The sequence below is a fragment of the Neomonachus schauinslandi genome, chromosome 14 (assembly GCF_002201575.2).
Source record: "Neomonachus schauinslandi chromosome 14, ASM220157v2, whole genome shotgun sequence".
NCBI lineage: Eukaryota > Metazoa > Chordata > Mammalia > Carnivora > Phocidae > Neomonachus > Neomonachus schauinslandi.
The window spans coordinates 43478290-43504617 of NC_058416.1; the positions used below are offsets into that span (position 1 = coordinate 43478290).

At 40.2% G+C, this 26328-nt stretch overlaps 1 protein-coding gene across 1 annotated transcript in view; it reads left to right on the forward strand.

The window, feature by feature from the left end:
- CDH2 (cadherin 2) overlaps positions 1-26328 on the forward strand; it is a 210353-nt gene that overhangs the window by 162608 nt on the left and 21417 nt on the right. Inside the window, exons 8-14 of the mRNA XM_021686273.2 lie at positions 6284-6421; positions 7095-7280; positions 9575-9828; positions 10785-10927; positions 14511-14744; positions 15046-15279; positions 17269-17408. Of these exons, the coding sequence (XP_021541948.1) occupies positions 6284-6421; positions 7095-7280; positions 9575-9828; positions 10785-10927; positions 14511-14744; positions 15046-15279; positions 17269-17408 (1329 nt within the window). The remainder of the gene's footprint in view (positions 1-6283; positions 6422-7094; positions 7281-9574; positions 9829-10784; positions 10928-14510; positions 14745-15045; positions 15280-17268; positions 17409-26328) is intronic.

Here is a 26328-nt window from a genome sequence, read left to right on the forward strand (position 1 = left end):
TGAAATTATTAAACACAACAATGAGTTACTAGGGGAAATTATGGAAAACCTTCCTTTTCTGAAAGTCATTTAATGGGGAAAAAAATGTATCTATCTCAGATGGTTTATGGTAATTCTGCCTGAGGCCAGGCATAAATTATTCTGACTTCTTCAGGCCTCGTGCAGGCCTGAGATTCTTTTATTTCTATTAGAATTCACAGTGTTCTTTCTGTCAAAAGTAATTTCAGTTGTTCTCCCAGGATATATGACACCTACAGGTGATTGAACTCGTAATCATTGAAATGCTTACTGAGATTCCGTTTTTTATTTTACTTTAATCTGTAGGTTTAGAAAAATATCAGTTCTTCAGGTTGCATTATTTGGCGGTGCCTTTTCCTGGCACTTTCTTTTCTCCACCCCTTTCCCTTGATGTCCATCTCCTGCCCTTTTCGGGTAGGACTACTGATGGCTCGCCCTCTGCTTCCGTGGGTGTAAATCCTGGGACTGCCTGTTATGGGCTATTTGACCTTCAGTGTATTAACCTGAAACCTTAGTTCCCACATCTGTGAATGGGGATAAAAATATATTACCTCCCCCGTGGGATGGTCGTAAGGGTTATGTAACACAAGGCATAAAGCATTCAGCACTGTGCCCAATAAATATTAGCTATTGTTTTCCTCTGTTGCCATCATAAATCCAGCCTCGGCATCTACTGGGTGAGCACTATCACTTTGGCTCTTCAGCATTGTTTTCTCATGGCAAAGAAAGAAAAATACTTCCTGTTTTCCAAGCCTCCTGATCCTTTCTGTTGTGCTCTCAGCTCCATGTTCTCCTGTGTTCCACTGTGTTGGTCTTCCCTTCCCTACAGGTTCCCTTCTAAAACCCCACAAGTATCTTTATAATCTGTAAACATGCTGAGTCTCCCCTGTGGTAAAATGACTCTCCACGACCCCTAGGATGACGTCAGAGCTCTGTAACATGGCACTCCAAACCCTCTGTGACATTGGTCCTAAAGCCTTCTTTGGTCTAACCTCCTGGGATTCCTTGCCTCCTGTTGAAGAACAAGTGATGTCCAACACTCATACAACCACATGAAACTCCTTGTACAAATCTTTTGTTCCTGTGGTTTCCTCTGCCTGGAGATTTCCTTTCCCATCTCTGTAGAGCAGGGTGACCCTCACTCTCTGAGAGCCAGTCGCCAACCCCTCCCTGGGCACCCTTAGTAGTCTCTGCATTCCCCGAGATGGGCAAAGACTATATGTCACATAGACATTATATCTGCCTTCTTGCTCTGAGTATTTGGTGAGGCTGATGGGCTCCTTTTCACCCCGCATAGGAACCCTGAGGAAATGTTCACATTACGTGATTTTCTCCTTCTTTTCAACACCATACTCCTTGAAAGGACAGCCCACACTCACGCTCAGTTCCCACTCCCTCCTCATCTTAATACTTGGCTTTCTGCCTGCCTACCCACTCAGGATGCCCCCTTGTCATGCACGTATTCTCACTTTCTAGGAGGGCACTAATACAGTGGAGCGATTAACAGTACAGACTCTGGAGTCAGAGAGACCTGGGTTCAAATCTCGTCTCTGCAACTTATGGCTGGGTGTCATTGTGCAAGCTTCCTTGCCTTCGTAAGCCTTGGTTTCCTTATCTGGAAAATGAGGATTAAAAAAAATCCGGGCACCTGGGTGGCTCAGTCGGTTAAGCATCTGCCTTCAGCTCAGATCATGATCCCAGGGTCCTGGGATCAAGTCCCGCATCGGGCTCCCTGCTCAACGGAAGGTCTGCTTCTCCCTCTCCCACTCCCCCTGCTTGTGTTCCCTCTCTCGCTGTGTCTCTCTCTGTCAAATAAATCAATAAAATCTTTAAAAAAAAATGTCCACCTGCCTTATGGGATTATTGTGAGGACTGAATAAGATAATGTATACTGCTTAGCAGTGTATCTGGCAGGTCGTTAGTACTCAGTCTCAAAAAATGTTATTTTTTTTTTCTTATCAAGGCCCTTAGAACAATGTCAGCATACATGAAGCATTCAAAAAAATTTTTAGACTCCAGACATACAAGATAGATGGTACGATCAGCCGCATTTCACAGGTGAAGGAACTGGAGCTTCCCGTTTAAGAATTTGAACAGCGTCACAAACCTATACTTATCTTCTAAGTTCTCATGACATTATTACTTAATTGTCGATCCCCTAACCCAGTGCATCCAAGAGCAATCTATCATCTCCCTAAATCTGATTCCTGATCAATTTCCCATTTCATGTGACCAGTGCCACCTCCCCAGTCTCCCAAGATCACGGTCTACCTGCCTTTACCATGCATTGCCATCCATCCACTGATAAATTTAGTTGTCAGGTTCCTCTCAATTTACCCCCAAAACATCTCTTGCATTCATTCTTCTCTCCAGACTTTGAGGACTGGTTTGGATGCCCCTGCTGAAGTCCCCGCATCACTCCTTCCAACTCTTACTACAGGTGCTTTGTACATCTGCTCCTGTGATCCATTAATGGTTGCCTCCATCACTTAAGGATATCAAGGCTATCTCTGGCGTCATTCATTATTTTATCCAAGTAAATACTACATTGCCTGACATCTAGTAGACATTCATTAAATGTGTGCCAAACTGAATGAACGACCGAATGCTCTCACTTCTTCATTCGCTCATGTCACTTCAGTTCAGTGTTTCAAAAGTGTGGTGCACAGGTGTGATGATTTTTATTGATACATGTGGGGAAGGCTCTTGAGAAAACTGGAGACCACAAGTCTTCAGATGCTACTCCATCAAGTAGAGACTGCCAGAGTACAAGGATTATAGTGTGTTTATTTTTACAGTTATATTTATGGCAGGTGATGTTGGTCTTCCATTTATGGTACTTTTACAATAAATTAAGTTTTTTAAAAGGGAGTGAATGTCAAGATAAATGTTACGTGACTCATGATACAGAAATATGAGGATAAGTCAGCATTGGGAAGATGGTGTGTGAATCACTGTAGTTTGGGAAATTAGGTAGTTTATACTCCCAGTGTATGATTTAATGAATAAATAACAGCTACCATGTAAATAAGATGGTTTTTCCCAAACCTGGAATGATTTTTATAGTGAAAGGCAAAGCCCAGGATTTCTCATCCATTCACCCATCCAACCACCAAGTCAAAGGCATTTATCACTTGCTTACTCTGTTCAGGCATTAGTCTGTGTACCAATGACACAAACATGAACAAAGCAGAGGCCTGAGGAGGGCCGTGTGTTTGTGTGTACATAACCAGGAGGACAGACATATGGATTGATAGCAGCCATATAAACTAGAAACAGTGATAAAGGTGTACCCATGACAGTCCAACAGCTCTGCCTCCAGGACTTTCTGAAGTCATCTCTGGGGTGGCTTTTCCGCTTTGTCTTTGCCAGGCTCAGGGTGAAGGGGAGGGTCCTGAAGCCCATAGTTTCTCAACCTTGGCACTATTGACATACTGGATTGGATAAATCTTTTTGATGGGGGGGGCTGTCCTGTGTAGTGGGATGCTTAACAGCATCTCTGTCTGGCCTCTATGGTCATTCATTAAGTGTCAGTAGCAACCCCCAACTGTGTTAACCAAAAATGTCCCGGGAATGGTCAAATGTCCCCTGGCGGGGAGGGACAAAATTACCTCCAATGAGAAGCACCGTTCTAGCCTGAGGGAAATACCAGAGGCAGTGGTGTAGGGTCACAATAGGCATTTGAAAGTAGATACAAAAAGCTCAAGGTGTAGGTAAGTGGATGAAAGGTGATACATTGCTTTGATAAGTAAGATGGATGAGTCACAGGGAAGGACTGATAGCAAATACATGCATTGAGATTTTACCCACCTCGAAGAGGAAATAAGGAAACGTTTTTAAGCAAAGTCCCCTTGATCAGATATGGGATTGACGATGGGAAGTCAAATTCTTATGGAATCTGAATGTCAGTCATTCAGAACCAGATGCCCAGGGACTAAATTAGGCAAGAAGCCCTAAATAGTTTGGTTGTCTGAAACAGGCTGTCATGTCTTCCTTACTAAATGTAAGAACATTTTACCAACCAAGCATTTGAAAATGGAGATTATATTATTTACCAAGTCGGATTTTTTTTTTTATTTGGAGAGACATTGTATTTTAGAAATAACAATGTTCTTTTGTAGCTTAAAGATTCTAAGACTAACTTGAAGTAGTAGGAAATGTCATGTATTAGCTACTGATCCCAATATTTCAGCTCAGTGGAAAATTATATATATTATGCTTATATAATTTTAAAGTAGACATTATAATTTAAAGAGCAGACATTAACAAAGAACCATATTTCCATACAATATCTGTGTGGGTTTTTTATCTTCTTTAACAACAACAATAAGAAAAACCTCTTCCTTTTTTTGAAAATGTTCATCTGCTTCTGCAAATAACTAACAGAAATTGCATTTCAAAGTCGTAACAAATTTTTATTTTCATGATTTTCAGCTAGGAAGTTGAACTGAGTGCCCTACAAAATTCTCTCACTAACCATGAGAACATTAAGCTGAAATGACACTTGATTGGGAAAGGAAATCATTGAGAAATATTTTAGCCTACGTAAGCATGCTGGTGAGGTGTTATGGGTTAAGAAAAAATTTACAGGGCTCAACTAGCACTATTCCTTTGTTTCTTTTTCTTTTTTTTTTTTTTATAATTCAAGTAAGTGGTATTTTCTTTTTTAGGAAGACAAATAAATAACTGCTGAAGTTTGGCATTTGGGTGGACAGAGACTTCAAATCAGATGTGTGGGGTTTGGCTTTTTCTCCTACCCATTTCTTCTTCCTTGCCCTTCCCACTAACAAACTAAATCAAAAGCTACAATTTGTGTCTGTTCCAGCCAGCTCCAGAAATCCCTTAAGAATGGCCATTCATAATGTTAGCTATATTTAGAATCAGGGAAAACTGTGCTTTGCAGTGACAGTTTATTTTTGTATGAAGAAGTGAGTTTTGTTGTTCAGAATGTTTTAACATTTATGAAAAAGATCTATATTTTTATATGTGCCAGTTTCCACAGAGATTTCAAATGACTTTAGAAAATCATTTTGGTTAGCGTAATATAAAGTGTATTTGTCAGCTAGTACTATAGACTTCTCAGACAGTCTGTAGATATTCTCTTAGATACAGTGCAGCTTAATTTGGCTCCCTCTTTTAAAATCTCAATTCAGATGGGGCTCCTGGGTGGTCCTTCACCATTTTGGTGAAGGTTTTGGCTCAGGTCATGATCTCAGGGTCATGAGATCGAGCCCCGCATCAGGCTCAGGTCATGATCTCAGGGTCATGAGGTCGAGCCCCACATCAGGGGCTGAGCTCAGCTCAGAGTCTGCTTGAGATTCTCACCCTCTTCCTCTCCCTCCTCCCTGCCTCTCTCCCTGCTCTCTCTCTCTTTCTCAAATTAATAAATAAATAAATACAGGCATACATAAAATATTTTAAAATTTTTCAGTTTGGAATTTAAAAGCAGTGATACCTATTTGGTAATAGCCATCTACATGCAGATGTATCTATGTCCCTCCTAGGTATGTGGGCACAATGAGTGTTAGGCCAAAATGGCAATCCGTTGAGTATGCAACAATTAAGTACCACTGTGTTCCTTAGTTACAACTAAAGACATAAACATAAACCCTCTAATTAGGTTTTAACTTCACTTAAGAATATATCTCTCCTACATAGTTGTGAATAGTATGTACTAATGGAAAGTAGGAGAAAAAACTCTATCAACCTTGTTATAATAGAGATAACTTATATGAGCATATATTAATATATTATATATATTATATATATATATATAATATATTATATATATTATATATATATATATAATATTATATATTATATATATAATATATATATACATATATATATACTCTACCAAGATTTTTCATTGTCTTTAGTATTCTAAACTGGGCAGAAACTAACATATGAGAAAGTAAACACAAGCCAAATGACTTGAATGCTTGATCACAATGTTGTGAAGTTCAGAAGAAAGGGGAAGGTTGAGACCAGATGGAAGTTTCCGCTTCTCTGTGAATTTCACACATCTACAATGCGATCTTTTCCGCAAGTAGAGGTGAAAATATACGTCACCTCTCTCTAGACAAGAACCAGACCTGTGCTTCTCAAGTTAAAAGTCGGCTCCACTTGGGAAATTTCAAGCAATGTTAATCAGAATGAATGATGCTGTGCTTTCTGTGTATAATAAAGAGCTATTTACAAAACAACTGCTGTGTCTACTTGAGGAATTAGTTTCATCTAAGGTGTTATCTTTTTGTCTTTCTAGAAAGTGCAGCAGTATACATTAATAATTCAAGCTACAGACATGGAAGGCAATCCCACATATGGTCTTTCAAACACAGCTACGGCTGTCATCACGGTGACAGATGTCAATGACAATCCTCCAGAGTTTACTGCCATGACGGTAAGTACAGACTGTCACTCACAAAACTTAGGTCTGTGGTCTGTTACTGAGAAGTTTTGTCATGAATAATAAATGCATTAAATAGAGGTAGACCTTGCTTACCCTCGTTGTAGATTGGCTACGCTCTCAGACGTTTTCTGTCACCAGGACTTTTAAATGAGGCACCTGAGTAATTTGTTTTCTCCTAGTCTCCCAGGTCCACTGATGAAGTTGTTAAAATATGCCACGTGGAAGAAATGGCCTAAAAATACTTGGTGCTGTTATAACAGAATATTTATAAATATTTTCAGGTGCATGAAATTGAACAGATATTACATGACTGATTTATGCAACTTTGTCAAGAATATAAATATTATTTCTTGAGGAAAATTACTTCCCTCAGACAAGTCCTTTTCTCCAACCCTGCATTAATCACCCAGATACTCACAAATGGACACTAATTTTAATATTAATGAAACTGTAACATCATTTGGAAGAAATTTTGACTGCTGAGAAAAGTGATAGTATTTTTAAAGTAAAACATAAATGCTGTGATTACCTGCATTACCGATTTCCTCATTTAGTGTGTGTAATAAAGATTCAATGGGGCAGTAAAATCAGGGCAGTGTGGTCATCAAGACACTCTGTCTTTCACCAGGTCACTCCTCTGACCGAGGTTTGTTTTTTTTTGTAGTTCTATGGTGAAGTCCCTGAAAACAGGGTAGATGTCATAGTAGCGAATCTAACTGTGACCGATAAGGATCAGCCCCACACGCCAGCCTGGAATGCCGCGTACAGGATCAGCGGCGGGGATCCTACGGGGCGCTTTGCCATTCAGACAGACCCGAACAGCAATGACGGCCTCGTCACCGTAGTCAAGGTAAGTGCCACTTGGGCCGCTGATCTCTCTGACAGGCACCCTGCATTGACCAGTCCATGCTCCCTCGCCCGTAGTTTCCTTTTGTATCTTAGGGTTTTGTTTTGTTTTTTTCTTTCAGACACCTTTAAATCTAGAATTAATATATTTTGGGGAGTCACATTTGTTTTTTGTTTTTTTGTTTAGTTTATGTTGAGGCTACGTTGGGGCCAACATAAATGTTCTCACATTGTCTCTGGAATACGACTGGGTTTCAATCATTTTGGACAATTTTAACATTCTGAAGACAGGACTGCCCTCCACAGTGTTGACTGTCCGTGTAGTTAGATGTGTTCGTGAGATGGCACACCCTGAAGTATTGATCGCCAATTGATAGCTATTAGGAAGGATGCCCCACACCTGTTATTCTCAAGGTGCCCTTTGAGTATTGACTCAGAGAACAAACCAGAAAATATCACAAAAGAAAAGGGGATGAGTAGGGACAAAGAGGGCCTACATTCTGAAAATGTTGTGAATTTATATTCCTGTTTTTAAATACTATATTCAAGACAATGTTTTAATTGTCAAAAATCAAACAAAGCAAACACTGAGCGCTAGAAGCAAGGGGATGTTAACTTCACGGGTAATAAATACGTAGCTATAATGTAAAAGTTCCTTAAAGTGAGCATCTCTTCCTTCGAGCCCCCAGTGAAGAGATGTGTTTCCTTGCCTCACATCCCAACAGTTGATTTGTAAGTGAACCCAAATGTGGATCTTGCCTAGGAGGGTGCTCTGAGGGGTCCGTTGCCTAGAATTTCATATGCGTGTGAGTAAAATGGGAATTTCCCCTGGGAGGAGGTGGGCGTTGGAAATTTCTCTGCATAGCGAAGAACATAGCGATCAGGAAGCACACCCCAGACCCAGACCATTTGTGTTCGAATCCCAGCCCTGCTTTTGGGAGTGGTGTGAACACAGCAAGTTGTGGAACCTCTCTGAGCCTCAGGGTCCTCATGCGGAAAGTAGGGAGGATTATAGTATCGAAGTCATAGCATCGTTCTGAGGGATACACTTAATACGCATTTAAGGACAGACTTGCGCATACCACGTAGCATAAATAAATATTATGTCCTGGACTTTTCATGTAGCTAATGAAATCACTCAAAGAATTCTACTTTCTGGCTTCTATACTGTCTTGTTTAGAATAGTTGAGAAAGGGAAGTTGGATTGGAGATTTTAGAGTGAGAGAAAAAGAAACTCTGTGTTTGAAGGTTTTGAGGAGGTGGTCTAGGGTAGGAAACTAATAATGGGGCTTTCTCATTAGCTTCACTCTTAATCCTTCCTAGACCATCTAGGAGGGCATGAGAGCTTGTCAAGCTCTTTTTTTTTCAAATTCTTATGGCACAGTAGTGTTTATCTGCACCCCCACTAGAAGGTGATCAGGGGAAAGCAAGAGTGGAAATGAAAGTCCAGTCTGATCACTTGACTCCTGGTAACTCTTCTGTGGACAGTAGGATTCGATGGAAATTTGGAAGTTAATATTTACATTGTGGGTTATTTGTGCATTGCCTTTATCTAAAGTGTTGTTCTTAGATTAGGGATTCTCACAGACCAGTAGAATACCTAAAATTCTTTTGGGGAGACAGCCAGAGTTTTGGTTTGCTAAGTAAGGGAAAAACAAAAACAAGAAAAAGCCTACAAATATTATTTTTCATAAGTGTGTGTACATGTCTGTACTTTAAAATGTGTTTCAAATTATGAATGTTATTTTTAAATAGAATTTAAATTTAAAATTTAAATAGAATTAAGTTTTTGTTTTATGAAAAAATTGGATTTTATAGTTTGGGGGCTTTGGTTTCTTGGGTTTTTTTGTTTTTTGTTTTTTTTTTTGCACTTCATCACAGATATAAAAGGTCTCCTGGATGAAGAGTGGTCTTGATACCAACGTTTGAGAGTATAATCTAGACATTTGGGTTCTCACTTGACCTCAGACTATTTAGTATTTTTGGTTAACGATGCTGTTCTTAAGAATAATCAAGTTTTTAGATGTAGCTGATGCAATCAGTGCAATAGTAATACACATTATTTTGTTAACATAAATCATTAAAGTACTTGAGATTTACAGACATCTTACACAAACAGGCTCAATTGTGATAAATATTTCAGTCATTGGCCATGCTAATGCATGTTTTCCAGACATTTGAGAGGAACCTATGGGTGCAGAGAATGAAAAATTAATGTTTTGGAAATGGAGTTGAAAACTGTAGAATACAAATATTCTTATTTCCTGCAAAAATATGGTTTCTTTTTTTTTTCCCCAGCCAATTGACTTTGAAACAAATAGGATGTTTGTCCTCACTGTCGCTGCTGAAAATCAAGTGCCATTAGCCAAGGGTATCCAGCACCCACCTCAGTCAACTGCAACTGTGTCTGTCACAGTCATTGATGTGAATGAGAACCCTTATTTTGCCCCAAATCCCAAGATCATTCGCCAAGAAGAAGGCCTTCATGCTGGAACCATGTTAACAACATTCACTGCTCAGGACCCAGATCGATACATGCAGCAAAATATTAGGTATCAAATGCCACTCGTGGCATTTTTTCAAAATTCACTTCATGTTCTGTGTTGTGCACAAAATTTATCTACCTTTTGAATGAGAAATTTGAACTGGAACCAAAACGACTCATTACAAAATTATTTTTAATTCCTTGATGAAGCTTCCTGTCAGGAAATAAATCAATGAGTATATCAGTTAGGAAATAGAAGAATGGCTCTACTCATGTATTATTTGAGGAAAAAAATGTTCCCTGCCTCTTTTTTCTCTGCCCCCTTTTATCTTTTTATATTTCATAATAATTTAGCCAGTGCTATTATATCAAATGTTGCAAAAAGTTTTCACTGAGAGTAAATAGGGCTCGGGAGCTGTAACATTCATCTCTCCTCCACACATCAGGATAAAAGGAAAACTCATGCCAAAAACAAGATATAAGAGCTAATTATTTTTGCCTCTTACCTGTGCAGTAGTTATAGGACTTATAAAACATATCTGTAAAGATTTCCAACCTCAGCAAAATCTAATTTATCCTTCCTGATGAGGGAGTAGATTGTTGGCAGAGCATACCCCACATGACTATTATCCATTGCTGGTGATGATAATTTTTTAAATTAGCTCATATTTAATTTAACTTCTTTCAGAATTGCTGCTAACAGATAAATGCATATCTATTGCATTTCTCTATACGTTGATATCAAGATAGATAAATAGCTAACTAATAGGCGTATTGAACTCCTACAACTTTTTACCTTTCAAAACAGGAAATTTTTTCCAATCTTTATTGGTTATCTGAGCTTGAAAAACTTAGCCTCCACCCAGAATAAAAAGGAGTTTAAGCTGATAAACCGACTGATACATAGAAATCTACTTTATATAGACTCAGTGGCATTTTCTTTGAAGAATGTAGTTCTGTGTAGTGTAGTTATTTTTTAAGTATATCGAAAAATTTAAATTTACTAATGCTTTCATTTTGTAGATACACAAAATTGTCTGATCCTGCCAATTGGCTAAAAATAGATCCTGTGAACGGGCAAATAACAACAATCGCTGTTTTGGACAGAGAATCACCAAACGTGAAAAACAATATATATAATGCTACTTTCCTTGCTTCTGACAATGGTACGTAATTAAATATGGTCACTGTATTACCGTGTATGTTGTTAAAGAGAGTAGAGCCTCATCACGAATGCATCATCGAGAAACAAGGTTTTCTCCCAAACTCAATTGTTTAGAAAACTGACCTTTATTAAGCTGAGACCCCTATGTCTATTTTCTATTTCTGCTGGGTGTTCTCACATGTTCCCTATCCTCTATAATGTTCGCAATGTCCACATGCCCTCGGTGTCAAACTCAGATTGTGATGACAAACCTCTGCAGACTTCTGCCCTGAGACACATTGACTGCGCCTTACTGCGAGTCTAGCCTCGTGCCTCAGTGGCCTTGAGGCGATCTTTTTATATTTCTTACGGTCAGTCTATTTGCTGACATCAGTTGGTCTGTCTCTAGCATTTTTTTCTCTTTGTAATTCTCCGCCTCTAGTCCGCCATGGATAGGAGACTCTTAATTGCGTGCGTAAAGTGAGATAAGTGAATACACAAGCTTTTGTGTGTTAGTTTTGGAACATACAGTCTAGGCCCTTTTTTTTCCTTTCTGGGTGTCTGCTGGATTCTAAATGATTGAGATTAATAAATAGCCCTCTTTTTTTCTTTCTTTCTTTCTTTTTTTCTTTCTTTCTTTCTTTCTTTAGTTATATAAGACAAAAATGACTTACGTAAACCTGGTGATGGATTTATTTTGCTTTGTTAGCCCTCAGTATGACGTGTGTTTAAGAGTACAACCTCTGAAGGTCTGCCTGACCATCTGAACCCAGACTCCAACTCTACTACTTTCTAACTGTGGGATTGGCAACGAGATTTTAAATATATCCATTTCCTTTTTCTCTTAACTAGGGATAATGGCAGCAGTACCTAACTCATAGTGTATCGTGGAAGATAAGGTGGTTTGTACACATAGTTTTTTTTTTTATTATGTTATGTTAATCACCATACAGTACATCATTAGTTTTTGAGGTAGTGTTCCATGATTCATTGTCTGCGTATAACACCCAGTGCTCCATGCAGAACGTGCCCTCTTTAATACCCATCACCGGGCTAACCCATCCCCCCACCCCCCTCCTCTCTAGAATCCTCAGTTTGTACACATAGTTTTTAAAACAGTGCCTGACACAAAGACTCAAATAAATATTTCTGTTATGTGTTAATAGTTTTAAAACTGAATCACAACCACGTTTGAAAATCGTTTAGTTCTAGACTATCAATGTTAGCATCTAATAAAACTAGCAGGCTTGAATTTGGTGGTCAGGATGAGCACTTTGAAAAACATGGCCTATGGACACTTTCGATAAGAACAGTTTCAATGGACCTTTCTGAATCCTATATAGTAAGATTCAGTGAGATTCTTATCTGTCATAAATCTACATGGTGACAGGGTCAAAGCAGTATTTCTTATCCTTTCTAATATCAGATCTACTGTTCAAATATTTAGAGTTGAAACGTTGTAGGGACAGCTTCTGCCATGTAAGTGGTTGCTTTCCTCTATGATGGAACTTAAAGCAATATATCTTACACCATTATGTTGAGATTTAAAGAGCTATAAAATTTGCTGTGAATTGTGTAAGACTGTTGAATCACAGACCTGTACCTCTGAAACAAAGAATACATTATATGTTTAAAAAAAGAAGAAGAAGAAGATAGCAGGAAGGGAAAAATGAAGGGGGGGAAATAGGAAGGGGAGACGAACCATGAGAGACTGTGGACTCCTGAGAAACATACTGAGGGTTTTAGAAGGGAGGAGGGTAGGGGGATGGGTCAGCCTGGTGATGGGTATTAAGGAGGGCACGTTCAGCATGGAGCACTGGGTGTTATGCACAAACAATGAATCATGGAACACTACATCAAAAACTAATGATGTACTGTATGGTGACTAACATAACAAAATAAAATAAAATAAATAAAATAAAGAACTATAAAATTATATGCATGAATGTTGGTTGTTACAACCAGTTTTGTCATTCACCAAGGTGGATTTTTTTCTAATTGAAAGAGTGTTTGATAGGATAGAGAAGTGGGTGGTTACATCTGTGTTAGCCGTGATACTTGGCAAATGCACTTAACTTCAAATTGAAGCTGGATGTGGAGCACTGGTTCTGCTCCTTAATGATGGGGTGAGCTCTTATACTCTTTGTGCCTTCGTTTCATTATTGATAAGTTGTTTTTGCGGCTTGCCTATTCTATAAAGTTTTTATGAAAGTCAGATATTACATGTGATAATGAGTGTGAAAGTTCTTCAAACTGTGGACTGTCACTGAGCTCTTGGTGCTATGTTCATTACTAGAATATTGTTCACAGCCACCTCACCCCCCAACTTTTATTCCCCTTGCTCTCAGAACTGTTCGTGTCCTTAAGACAGGTTCAGAGAGGGGCACCTGGGTGGCTCAGTCGTTAAGCGTCTGCCTTCGGCTCAGGTCATGATCCCAGAGTCCTGGGATCGAGCCCCGCATCGGGCTCTCTGCTCAGCGGAAAGCCTGCTTCTCCCTCTCCCACTCCCCCTGCTTGTGTTCCCTCTCTCGCTGTGTCTCTCTCTGTCAAATAAATAAATAAAATCTTTAAAAAAAAAAAAAAAGACAGGTTCAGAGAGATTTCTCCTTGTCTCCTCCTCAGGACTGTATGTGGGCACATTCCTAACTGCATGTTCTTGGGCAGGTCACTTAAACTTCTGGGTCTCAGATTTATTATTTTAACATTTTTTTATGTTTCTGTTCTATACTATTTATATATAATGTTTATTATGTAATTAAACTAAATAAAATAATTATGTCATTATATATAATAGTACTAAAAATACATATAATATGGAAGAGGCCAAATTACCAGACTAAATTATCACAAAACGTAGTAGAGACAGTTTTTAGGGTGGAATGAGAATGGGTTTGGGGTCAGGCAGACCTATCTTGAGTAGCAATCCCACCACTTACAAGAGCATGTGACCATGAGCAGCGTACAGAGCCTGAGGTTCCTCATCTGTTTAAATCGACTTCGTAGGATTACCAATGAAATTATGTATTTAGAGCAACCTAATTCTTGGACAAGCAGGTAGTTGGTTGATCAGTAAATCCTATTTCTCTTCTCCATGGCATTCCTTCCCAAGATGAGGTCTGTGGGTCTGTGTTATCTGTCTGTAGACTGGTTGAATATTTCATAGCTGTGTTTGAGCCTTAAAAGCATTCTCATGCTCTTTCATGCATACTTCTTGGTTCTCCATCAAAAGAGGAGGGTGCACAAGGCCATGAGCCCCATGTTCTGCTTCTCTTGTATTCCCCACAGTGGCTAGAGGAGCGTGGTATGCACAAGGCCCAGAGTAATCGACAGCAAGGGCGGGGCAGGTGCAGAATCGCACTCTGCAGGGACATGCATTGTCCCAGCGCTCAGCTGGGCACACCAAAGGTGGCAGCTCAGGGTCATCCTAGAAAGGAAGCAAGAAGTGGCCTTGTTGGAGTAACAGTCTGCCAGATGCTGTGGCGACTAGATATTTCCAAGGTTATGCAATGATGAGGGCAAGCAGGTTAGTTTTGAGCATTCCACCGTCATTGAGACTCATGGGAAAGAACTGTTCAGCATCGGTTTGTGATTTTTCTCCTTTTAAGGAATCCCCCCTATGAGTGGAACGGGAACACTGCAGATCTATTTACTTGATATTAATGACAATGCCCCTCAAGTGTTACCTCAAGAGGCAGAGACTTGCGAAACTCCAGACCCCAATTCAATTAACATCACAGCACTTGATTATGACATCGATCCAAATGCTGGACCATTTGCTTTTGATCTTCCTTTGTCTCCAGCGACTATTAAGAGAAATTGGACCATCACTCGGCTTAATGGTAAGAACAGGTTAATTATTTGACTAAATGTGCAGTCGAGAGGTTTTGAAGCCTGATATGAAAAGTTAATTTTGGGTGCTTTATAATCTTCTCATTAAATATATTTTAAAAGCTACTTAAGGTTAAATAAGATACTAAAAACTTTTACAGCCAAAAAAAAAAAAAAAAAATCTTCACAGTGCCGCGTAGTGGTATTGCTTGATATATGCTCCTGAGTAGTGAATGCGTTCTGGAAAAGGCTGCGTGTTTTGTATCGTATGATGTATTAACTGTCCACCGTACTTTTTCTTTTTTTGTGTAGGTGATTTTGCTCAGCTTAATCTGAAGATTAAATTTCTTGAAGCTGGGATTTATGAAGTTCCGATCATAATCACAGATTCGGGTAATCCCCCCAAATCAAATATGTCCATCCTTCGTGTGAAGGTTTGCCAGTGCGACTCCAACGGGGACTGCACGGATGTGGATCGAATTGTGGGCGCAGGGCTGGGCACAGGCGCCATTATTGCCATCCTCCTGTGCATCATCATCCTGCTCAGTAAGTACTGGCATTATCTCTCGGAGTTCAGTTCTTCTCCCTCCTCAGACGTTTTGCGAAGTAACTTCTTGCTGTTGCCTTTTAATATAACCTTAACGACTCTCTTCTTCGACCTCTGAACGCGTTCTGGCCAATCCGGTATGGGACGGTCAGAGTGAGAAAATCCCTGAGCACTGTTTCAAGCACTTACGTGCTTGCAGCAAACCCAGCCAGCACACCTCGCCCGCGACCCGTTGCAACCGTTTTCTGATGCTGATGGCTGGGAGAGCTGGAGCAAACTCTCTCCACGGAAAAATGTTAGACGCTCCTCAGTGCGAGCGCTTAGCTTATGATTTGAGTATGAATTTATGGCACTCAGTTGATGATTTAGGAAAATAAGTATATTGCCTTCCTTAGCTCGTATAAAGCACAGTCAGCAACTAACTGCAGTCATGCAGGGATCAAGGTATTTGTTACTGAAGGGCTACGTAAAATAGTGAGAGATTGTCCTTCATACAGCACATTTGATAATAGGAATGATTGCATAGCTCAATCAATTGTCTTTAGAGCAAGTCGAGATTAAGGAATTGCTCCTTTTTCAGATACTTTGCAATCTTTGGTTCAATGGAATGCAAGAAATTAACCACTGGAAAGTCCTGTAGGAGCCACTTCTAAGCATGCAGGTTAAAAGGATAAATTGCCTGGGCCCTGTGTTTTATTGTTAAAGAGCAGCAGGACTTAGTTTATTGTGCGATCATGCTATGCACCAATCACTTTCTTGAAAATGTTGGCCATTTCTTTTATGTTTTCTCCATTTACAAGTGTTCTGGTAATTTAGAATTCTGTCCCTTTATTCTAAGCAATTACTATAGAAGCCTGGGCATTTTTTACTTCCTGTGTGGAGACTGCTTTGACTATAATTTGAAACCTTCATGCTATACTAATAAGCCACTTGCTAGATTTAGCCCTGGAACAATGGCAAATGAGATCATGTATCTGGCTTTAAAAAGAGGATATTTACTTTTATGGCCAATAATAAAAATGTGCTCAAATAGGAGTCATTAAATCTCTTGCTTCAGGTTGTAAACTGATATCCTCAGATTTGAGAGAGAATGCGCTCCTAGATGTGCACTTAGGGATATGTTTCAATTTGAACTAAAACGTGGCATATATATGCCAACCTTATCAAGAAAGACTTCGATATGATGGATTATGGGCATGAAGGAGTGACTGTAGCATTTTGAAGGAAAATGAATTGGTGCTGATTTTAACATCAACCCTCCGGAAAATTCATGGTGCCAGGCCTGGCACGAAAGTGTAAAGCGGAAAGCCTTGTGTTATTTCAGTGCTCAAACAAATCCCGTCAGCTTCTTACCTGAACCGTGCATTTTAATAGGAGAGGGAATGCAGAACAGCACAGGAGAAAAACACCAGCCTTTGGGAACCCCAAATCCTCAAGACCAATTGCTGATCCAATTCCGATTTACTATTCAAGTCTCAAGTCGTCCTGGCAAGCACCTACCTTCCCTGGGGAGTGCTGTTCCCTCGGATGTGGGGAGGATAGTAACAGCCAACCCACCTCAGTGAAATAGCAGTTGCATAACAACCAACAGTGGACTTACTATTGTTTGTTGGTTTAGAATTTACAAACCATTATATTAGGAGTGTCCTATCCTCCAGCAAGCCAAAGTCAGAGACAGACATGGTTATTGTCCCCACTGGTAAATTATAAAATGGAGGATGGCCATTCAGCCAGTGAGTTCAGAGGGCACCAGGTTCTGGAACCCAGGGTTTCAGGCTCTGTGCCCAGTGCTCCGGCCCCACTCGGTCTTCTCTCTCTTCACGGCAGGCCAGAGAGAGGTAACAGACTGGAAGATGCCTTAGAAGCTCTTGACCCAGATAAGTATGTTATTAATGTGAAAAGCAGTGATTGGAAAGGTCATGTTTTTAAAATTATGACACTGTGGGGTTTTTTGTTTTGTTTTTTTTTTTTTTACTCTTTCTACCTAGTCCTTGTTCTGATGTTTGTGGTATGGATGAAACGCCGGGATAAAGAACGCCAGGCCAAGCAACTTTTAATTGATCCAGAAGATGATGTAAGAGATAATATTTTAAAATACGATGAAGAAGGTGGAGGAGAAGAAGACCAGGTGAGCTATATTTTAAACCTTTAAGGTGAACTTTTGTGATCACATAATTCAAGGTGCAGGACAAATGTTAATACACGCAGTAAGTGGGCGCCTGGGTGGCTCAGTCGGTTAAGCGACTGCCTTCGGCTCAGGTCATGATCCTGGAGTTCCCGGGATCGAGTCCCGCATGGGGCTCCCTGCTCGGCGGGGAGTCTGCTTCTCCCTCTAACCCTCCCAACCCTCCCCCCTCTCATGTGCTCTCTCTCTCTCTCATCCTCTCTCTCAAATAAATAAATAAAATCTTTAAAAAAAAAAAATACACACAGTAAGTAAGGAAATGGTCTCGAGTTTCCTGTGTTTGTCACATTATCAAATACTCGGGGGGGAATTCTTCCCTAGGTGTACTGCACGTTTCTTGATTTTTTTTTCAAGGTGCCAAATGTCATTGCATTTATTTTGTAAGAAAATCATTAACATTATTTCAAGGAGCTAGGATTTAAACCCAGTTCCAATTATAATAATGCTAATAAAAATATTTTTCTTTATACTTTTTCTTCATTGGATATCTAAAGTATAAGTAAAATTAGTGTCCACAACTGGATTTATATATACAGGAAAAGCACTAGATAACTTATTCTACAAACATTTACCAAGCAAGTTCAATATTCCACACACTATTTTGATCACTGAAGATACGGAAGTGGGCAGAGCCAACAAATATTTGCCCTCAAGAGTCTTCAGTTCTTGAGAAGTATTTGAAATTAGAGACAGTATCTAGTTCATCTTTGTATCCGTAGAGTCTTTCATGATGCCTGGCTCATACATGTTGAAGTTCCCATCGGGCTATAAAATCACGTGAGCTTCTGTATCACTGTGTACATGAGGAACTGCATATGTGTTCAAGGATGAGGGTGACCAGTATGTGGAATACTTTTATGTGCTCAAAAGCAAATTTTAGATATCATAGCTCACATCTATAATGTCTGTACCACATACCAGACATTCTGCTGAGCGCAATAAATGCTGGTATTCTTAAATCTTTGAAACCTGTGATACTCTACTATGAGCACCTCCCCTTTTGTGATAGAAAACAGAGCTGCAGATGACTGGATTCTCATAAAGAAGTAGGAAGTGATGGACACAGAGTTTGAGTCTAGGTCTGTCTGATGTCATAGCCTAAACTAACTACTCTGATATAGTACCTCTTGTAATTACCTGGAAGATACTAATGTAATCTACAAAAAGTCACCATGACAGGTGACTATATTTTAGATACTTTGATAATTATGTTATTTCCACTTACAAATGCAAACTTTGGGGAGGGCAGTAGTCAAAAAAAACCCCAGAATTCTTGGGTCTTGGAACATTATCGGTAAATTCAAATGTACTCTGTCTTAAGGATATATGTAGACAATTAGTGATAAGATTGTTAACTTGAATAAAAGCAAATTTTCATGAACATATTTTCTCTGTCCCCTCTGTATTCGAGGAAATAATATATCACTTTTGGGGTGGTTTTTTCTTTTCCTTTTTTTAAGATTTTATTTATTTATTTATGTATTTATTTAGAGAGAAAGAGAGCACAAGAGTGCAAGTGGGGGGAGGGACAGAGAGAAAGGGAGAGAGGGAGCATCTCAGATAGACTCCAAGCTGAATGCGATATGGGGCTCGATCTCATGACCCTAAGATCAGACCTGAACTGAAACCAAGAGCCGGATGCCTAACCAGGTGCACCACCCAGGTGCCCCCATATCACTTTCTGTTTTACAAAGCACATTCACATCCACTTGGGTTTAATCTTTATGGCAGGGACGCCTGGGTGGTTCAGTCGTGAAGCGTCTGCCTTCGGCTCAGGTCCTGATCCCAGGGTCCTGGGATCCAGCCCCACGTTGGGCTCCCTGCTCCGCGGGAAGCCTGCTTCTCCCTCTCCCACTCCCCCTGCTTGTGTTCCTTCTCTCTCTGTCTCTCTCTCTCTCTGTCAAATAAATAAATAAAATCTTAAAAAAAAAAATCATTGTGGCAACCCATTAGAGTTCTCCATGTTCCATTTGTAGCAAGTTGTGTGATGAGTTCTCAGAGTTTGTAACTGGCGGAGCCAGAACTGAGGTCCACCTTTTCTGATTCCAGATTCCATGCTTGGTTAACAGTACCTCAACTCTCGCATTTAGGAGATGCTTGTAAAATATGTCGAAAACTTGACTCATGTGTAAAGCTGCTTTGAATACTGACTAATTAAAGTGGCGCTATAAATATGCCCCAGGGTTTCTTGCTTATAAATGTCTTTGGATATTAAAATTCATGTTTGGCTTAATCCATAATTAATCTCTCCTTTCACTTTCCTGAGCTATGTTCAGGATCAGCAAATGTATATTGATCACATTATCTCATAAATCTTCTACTTTCAGTATTTTATTTTTCATGTCATTGTGCATAATTTTCTAGGCATAAATCTAAACCCAACTCCATGAAGCTTCAGTATAAATAGTAATAACTGGAAGGCTACCTGTCATAACTGGGTGCTGCATAGAATTGGAGGCCCAGAGGCAAGAACCAAGATCGTTCTCAACATCTTGGGCACTCAGTGTTACCTGATTTGCCTCTTTCTCCCTCTTCCCCACCAATCCCTTTGAGGGAAAGCGCTGAATGAGGTTTTATTATTGTAGTTATTTTAGGAAAGACTGACTTCCTTTATTGACTTTACCCACTTAGATTGATTCTTGAGATCCAATAAGTCAAACTTACCTATTGCAAGATTTATTAAAATCATCCTCATAAATGTTCAGCTTCTTCTTTTACTGACCTCTGAAGTTTCTTTTGCCCCCAGATAAGCTCTTAGGCACAAATGTTTTGTTTTCTACCCACTTCCCCAACAGTTGAAAGGTTTTGCTGTAACTTTCTCTATATTGTCCTCTGTGTCTAATTTCTTTATTTAGTACTAGTTTTCCTATGGTATCTTTTGGTAGTTAGCGTCTTGGTTCTTTGATGCCATGTTCATCTAGATCAAAAGCCTCTGTCCATCTTGGATTCTCTGTCATGATTTCCTTTTGTAGTTCTCATTATAGGAAATTGTAAAAAAGTCGGGGTGCCTAGGTGGCTCAGTCAGTTGGGCATCCGACTCTTGATTTTGGTTCAGCTGATGATCTCAGGGTCTTGAGATCAAGCCCCATGTCAGGCTCCGAGTTCAGCAGGGAGTCTGCTTGAGATTCTTTCTCTCTCCCGCTCCCTTTGCCCCGCCCTCACCACATGTGCTGTCACTCTCTCTCAAATAAATGCATAAATCTTTTTAAAAATTGAAAAGAAAATTGTGACAAAATTAAATAATGGGCTTTTTATTCACTCTGACTTACCTCATAATAGCAGAATACAATATGCGGTGTGGGAATGCTACCTTTGTCTGTACCTAAAGTAGGTTCATGAAATCCCTTTGCATATCTCCATCACCAAGGCCACCGCCTTAACTTAGATCAGAATCATCACTGTCCTAATGAGTGTCCTGTCTCTGGCTTCACACCCGCACCAGCTCTTTGAAAATTATTAAATCCAGACTTCCTCCTTAGCATGACAGGTTTTTGGCCTTTTGGTGCACTCCCGTAGGGAGGAGGTAGAGGGTTGTGGGAAAGAGTTGATGGTGGGTATGCACTCCCTCAAGATGCAAATCTATCAGGCTTGTCCACACGTGGCCACTAAAGTTTCCTTGCAAGTCGAGGTGACTTGTCCTCATGCTCTCTCTGCCTTTTCTTGGGTCAAGATGTAGTTTCTAAAAATATTTTCTTTATTGGCTGTAGTGTTCCCTTTTTTATTGAAGTATAGTTGACATACAACGTTATATTAGTTTCGGGTGTACAACATAATGATTCAGCAAGTCTTTATGTTATACTATGCTCATCACAAGTGTAGTTACCATCTGCCAGCATACAACACTATTACAGTATCATTGACTATATTCCCTGTGCTGTGCCTTTTATTCCCATGACTTATTCATTCCGTGACTGGAGGCCTGGACCTCCTTAATGACAGATTCCTTTCTTCTTCCACTCTCTCCTCCTCCAGAGATAAAAGCAGCTATGGGTCTTATTTCTCTTAGAGCTTGTTAGCTTCTTTATTTTTATTCAGTTAGCCTCATTATGTTCTCAGTTATGGCTTCAAAATTTTGGTAACTTATCTGGCTTGTTCTTTGCATTAGAGTGTGAATAATAGTCTCATGACCTTCTACATCCCAACCAGAAGCGGAAGGCTTCCTACAAGGTTTAAGAGTGTAACCACCATGCATATCAACAAGAGCATTTCCAGCACCCTGGGAGCCTTCCTTGAATCCCCTGCCAGGAAGTATGCCCTCTGCCAAAAAGTAACTAGTATTTTTTATTTCTATCAATGTAGAACAGCATTAACAGGGTTTTGGATTTCATTATGTAAATGGATATCATACAGTAGGTACTTTTTGTGTCTGGCTTCCTTTACTCAGACTTACATCTGTAAGATTAATGCATGCTATATACAGAAGTAGTTCATTTTTATAGTTGCTGAAAAGTATTCTGTTGTAGGAATTAGCCACATTTTATTCATCCATTCTACTATGCTTGGACCGAGTTCATGCAGTTGCATTATTATGAATAAAACTGCTATGAACATTCTTGTGTGTGTGTGTGTGTGTGTTGGAGCATTTCTGTTGGTGTGTGCATAGGGATTGAATTTCTGTGTCCGTTTTCCAAAGTAATTGTACGGTTGACCCCTCCCCTCATCGTAGCTGTGCGTCAGAATTCCGGTAGCCCTGCATCCTCACTAGCACTTGGCTTTTTCCAGTCTTTGAATTTCAGCCACTCTGATGGTATGTATCTCAGTATGATTTAATCAGGATGTTCCTACTGACTCATTTACCATTTTGATATCTTTGCAAGGTTTCTATTCGGCCTTTTTGTCCACATTTCTACTCGGGCTGTCTGCCTTTATCTGATTGATTTGTAGGAGGTCTTTCTATATTATGGATATCATTTCTTTGTCAGATAAACATATGGTCAATATCTTCTCCCATCCCATAGCTTGCTTTTTTATTCTCTTCATGGTGTCTTATGATGAACAAAAGTTTTTAATTTTAGTGAAGCCCAGTATAACAGTTTTATTCCGTTAGGGTTAATGCATTTATGTCCTATTTAAGAAAACATTGTCGATTCTGAGGTAATGAATTCTCTCCCCCCCACAAAAAAAGAGTCTTCTCGAAGCTTTATTGTTTTACCTATCACATTAAGTCTGTGATCTCTCTCTAATGGATTATTCATTTGTTATATTTATCAGAGTCCTTTTTTCTTTTCTCCCTTGATGTCCAGCACTGCATACTAAAAAGATAACCCTTCTCCACCGCACTGCAGAGGTCCACTTGTCATGAAGCAGGTGGCTCTGTGCGTGTGAGTCTGCAGACTGGCCTCCTGACCCTGCGCTGTAGTGTTTGTTCTGTTGCCCTGCTCTTGGCCGGTACCACTTGTTGTCACTGCTGTCACTTCACAGTGTCTTCCTATCTGGTTGTATCAGTTCTCCAACTGAATTCATCAAGATTTGCATCAAAGTTTTTGGTGGAATTTCTCATTTATTTTTTTTTTCCTTAAGAAAAACTAAACCCTTTATATAATACTCTTAATTTCTAAGTAAATTTTTTTTTAAGATTTTATTTATTTATTTGAGAGAGAGAATGAGAGAGAGAGAGCACATGAGAGGGGGGAGGGTCAGAGGGAGAAGCAGACTCCCCGCCGAGCAGGGAGCCCGATGCGGGACTCGATCAGGGACTCCAGGATCATGACCTGAGTCGAAGGCAGTCGCTTAACCAACTGAGCCACCCAGGCACCCTCTAAGTAAATTTAATCCAGATATTTTTCCATTTTCTTTTTTTAAGATTTTATTAGAGAGAGAGAGAGCATGCGTGGGCGCGCGTGAGTGGGGGTAGGACAGAGGGAGAAGCGGGCTCCCTGCTGAACAGGGATTCTGACTGGGGGCTAACTCCCAGGACCCCGTGATCATGACCTGAGCTGAAGGCAGACATTTCACCAACTGAGCCACCCAGGCGCCCCACTTTTCCATTTTCTAAACAAGATCTTGGTTACTGCTTTAAATCTTAAAATTATGGTCAGTTCCTGAGAGGTTCAGCTTTGTGAAATACATTCTGTTTCTGTTTTCCATAATTTACGTGTGACTCCCTGTTAGAAAGTCTATTTCTTTTTTTTTTCTTCCTGTTGACATACAATTTTACATTAGTTTCAGGTGTACAACCTAGTGATTGAACAAGTCTGTACGTTAGATTATGCTCACCACCAGCGTAGCTGTCCCCTGTCACCATAGGACCCTGTGACAAGGCCCCTGGCTGTATTCCATACACTGTGCCTTTTATTCCCAGGATTTATTTCTTTGTAGTGTACATTAAGCCTTTTTTGGCAACAGAATATGAATCATACACTTTTATTAGTTTTTGGGGGAAGATATTATCTCTTTACAAGAGTAGGCTTCAGAAATGGGATTGCTGCCATGTTACATTTTAGACAAGTTTTAGTCGATTTTTATTACACGTAGGTAGTATTTTACAGAGCATGTGTGTTACCTCAAGATGGGGACGGAGACTGTGCCGTACGAGACAGACATGGCTTGTCATAATTAGGCAGTGGTCTGCTTGATGTCTCAGCTGGACAATCCCAAAGAATCACCAGCTTTTTCAAAGGATGGGCAGGCCTCAGAGGGTAGTTTAGGCCGTTGGCAAAGCCAGGTAGCGACTGTGGGGACAGGCAAAGGTAGCCGTGCTGGGAAGGCTGGAAGACCCAGCCTTAGGCTGGCTTAGCCAACATTCTTATTTTTCCTGCCAAGAGAAAGTATCCTTCTTATGAAGCTAACTGATTAGAAAGAAAACAAAGCAAAGCAGCCCTTTACAAGGGTAGTCCTTATCTTCCCCGCCATTGATTAGCATTTCTTGCTGTCTTAGTTCTGTGCCAGGATACAGGCTGCTAATTTCTTTAACAGAATAGCTCAGAAGCCTAACAAAAGAAAAACAACAACACATCTGTATCTTTTGTCTTGTGTATAGTAGACTTTTGCCAGTGCATGTCAATACTTTGCTGTGGTTTAGACTGTCAGGGCCCTCGATGTTTGAAGTTAGCCTTAGATGCCTTCTGAACAGGAACATCTGTTGGCTGTTGGACAGACACTTTTAGTATAATGTCTGTTCTCTTTTCAGAGGGCGAGGTTCCTTCTTTATCTCCTTCACTGCCGTATCATCAGGTTTTTTGGTGGTTATCAAGTCATGTTTAATCAGCCTCATTAGTAAATGTTCATTCGTGCACTTTTGGACAGTGGGGCTGGTTGCAGATACTGTGTAGCTTTTAATGTTCTTTGCAGTGAGCTCCCTCCATATTAGCATCACTAATAAAATCAGGGTAAATATACAATATCGCGGATGGCTCGCTTTTCATGGCACCACCCCTTTAGCCCCAGGATAGGAAACAGAAACTGTCAGCTTCCTGCTTTTTAAAGCTTAGACTTAATTACGATTGCTTTTATATCAAATAAACATTTATGGAGTGTGTATTATGTTTACAACACTCACTGGTGCTCACTTTAAACAACCTCTATCTAAATCACTTACCATTATACAGTTTCATTCTTCATAATAATAGCAAAAGCTATTGTTTGGGGTACCCTATGAATTAGGCACTGTAAGTGCTTTCTATACGTTATTTCATTTGACCCTCCCACAGTACACAGCAGAGACAGAGCACATTGTTAAGAAGTAGTGATGTGGGGATTAAGTCCCTGTCCATCCGAGTCCAAAGAAAGTGGTGTGTCTACAGGATCCTGTCCCTCCTTGGCAAAGCTCAGGTTCAATCAGGCAATTAAAACAGCGCCTTTCCGAATGTCATTTGAATTTATCAGATGTCCCTTCCTTGAAATGGACTCTGGGACATCCAGCAGCTTCCTCGGCTCTTAAAGTTTGACTTGGAAAATTTCCCATTCCGAGTCTGGGGCTGGAGGACTCCTATGGGGGACTCTGGATGTGTGAGAGAGGATGTTGCTGTCCATGTGGGGAGGTTTCCCAGGTGACAGTGAGTGGACACTGGGATCTTTTGGACCATGGCTTCTATTCCACAGACAAACTCATCTAAGGTTAAAGTTGACGCTGGTCAGAGGGGGTCTTGACAGAAAGGGTGAGTGGCTAATTAAAGGTTCCACGTCAGTGTTGTCTTGCTCACTCTTGGACTCCTGGTCCTTACTCTCCCGTGGGTACCAGGTCTGTCTTCCCACACAGCTGCTGCTGAGTGTATCATCACAATCAGCTAGATTTTTGTGTCTCGGTTTCTTCAGAAGAGGCCCAGCATTGCTTGGGCTCAGGAGATTTCACATTCCAGGACTGAGAGGACTCTTATCTGAATTCCCACATTTGGTTTCTTAAGTTTTGGAGTCTTGCTCTCGAGCTAGAGTTTTTCCTTCGCATCAGAGACGGTTCTGAGCTCTCAGAGGAAGTGCCTGACGTCAACCCTGATGATTTGCGGGGCACGTCTGAAAGCTGGATTCCCTGTCACTTTAAAAGTCGTATTTCATCAACTGTGGGTGGGGAAGGAGGTTGTGTCTGGACTTTTTTATTTAGCTTGCAAGGTGTAGAAATTGAAAAAATTCCCGTAAATTTTGGATCTCCGAAGCCTATCCAAAAAGTTGAAAGATCTAGAAACATGGCTGGCATTCGGCCTTGACAGCAAACATTGCAAACCAAATAGAGGCTTCTCTCTTGAAGCAGGGCAGACATGTTCTGATAATTGTTTTTGTTTTCTTCTTTTCATCCCAGGCCAGCTTTATTGACTTACGTTATAAGCCAATCCTTTATAGAAATCTATTTTTGCTGACTCTGATTAAATTATATAATAATTATTAGACATTGGATTAACAAAAAACAGATTTCTACAAGGAGAAGATGCCA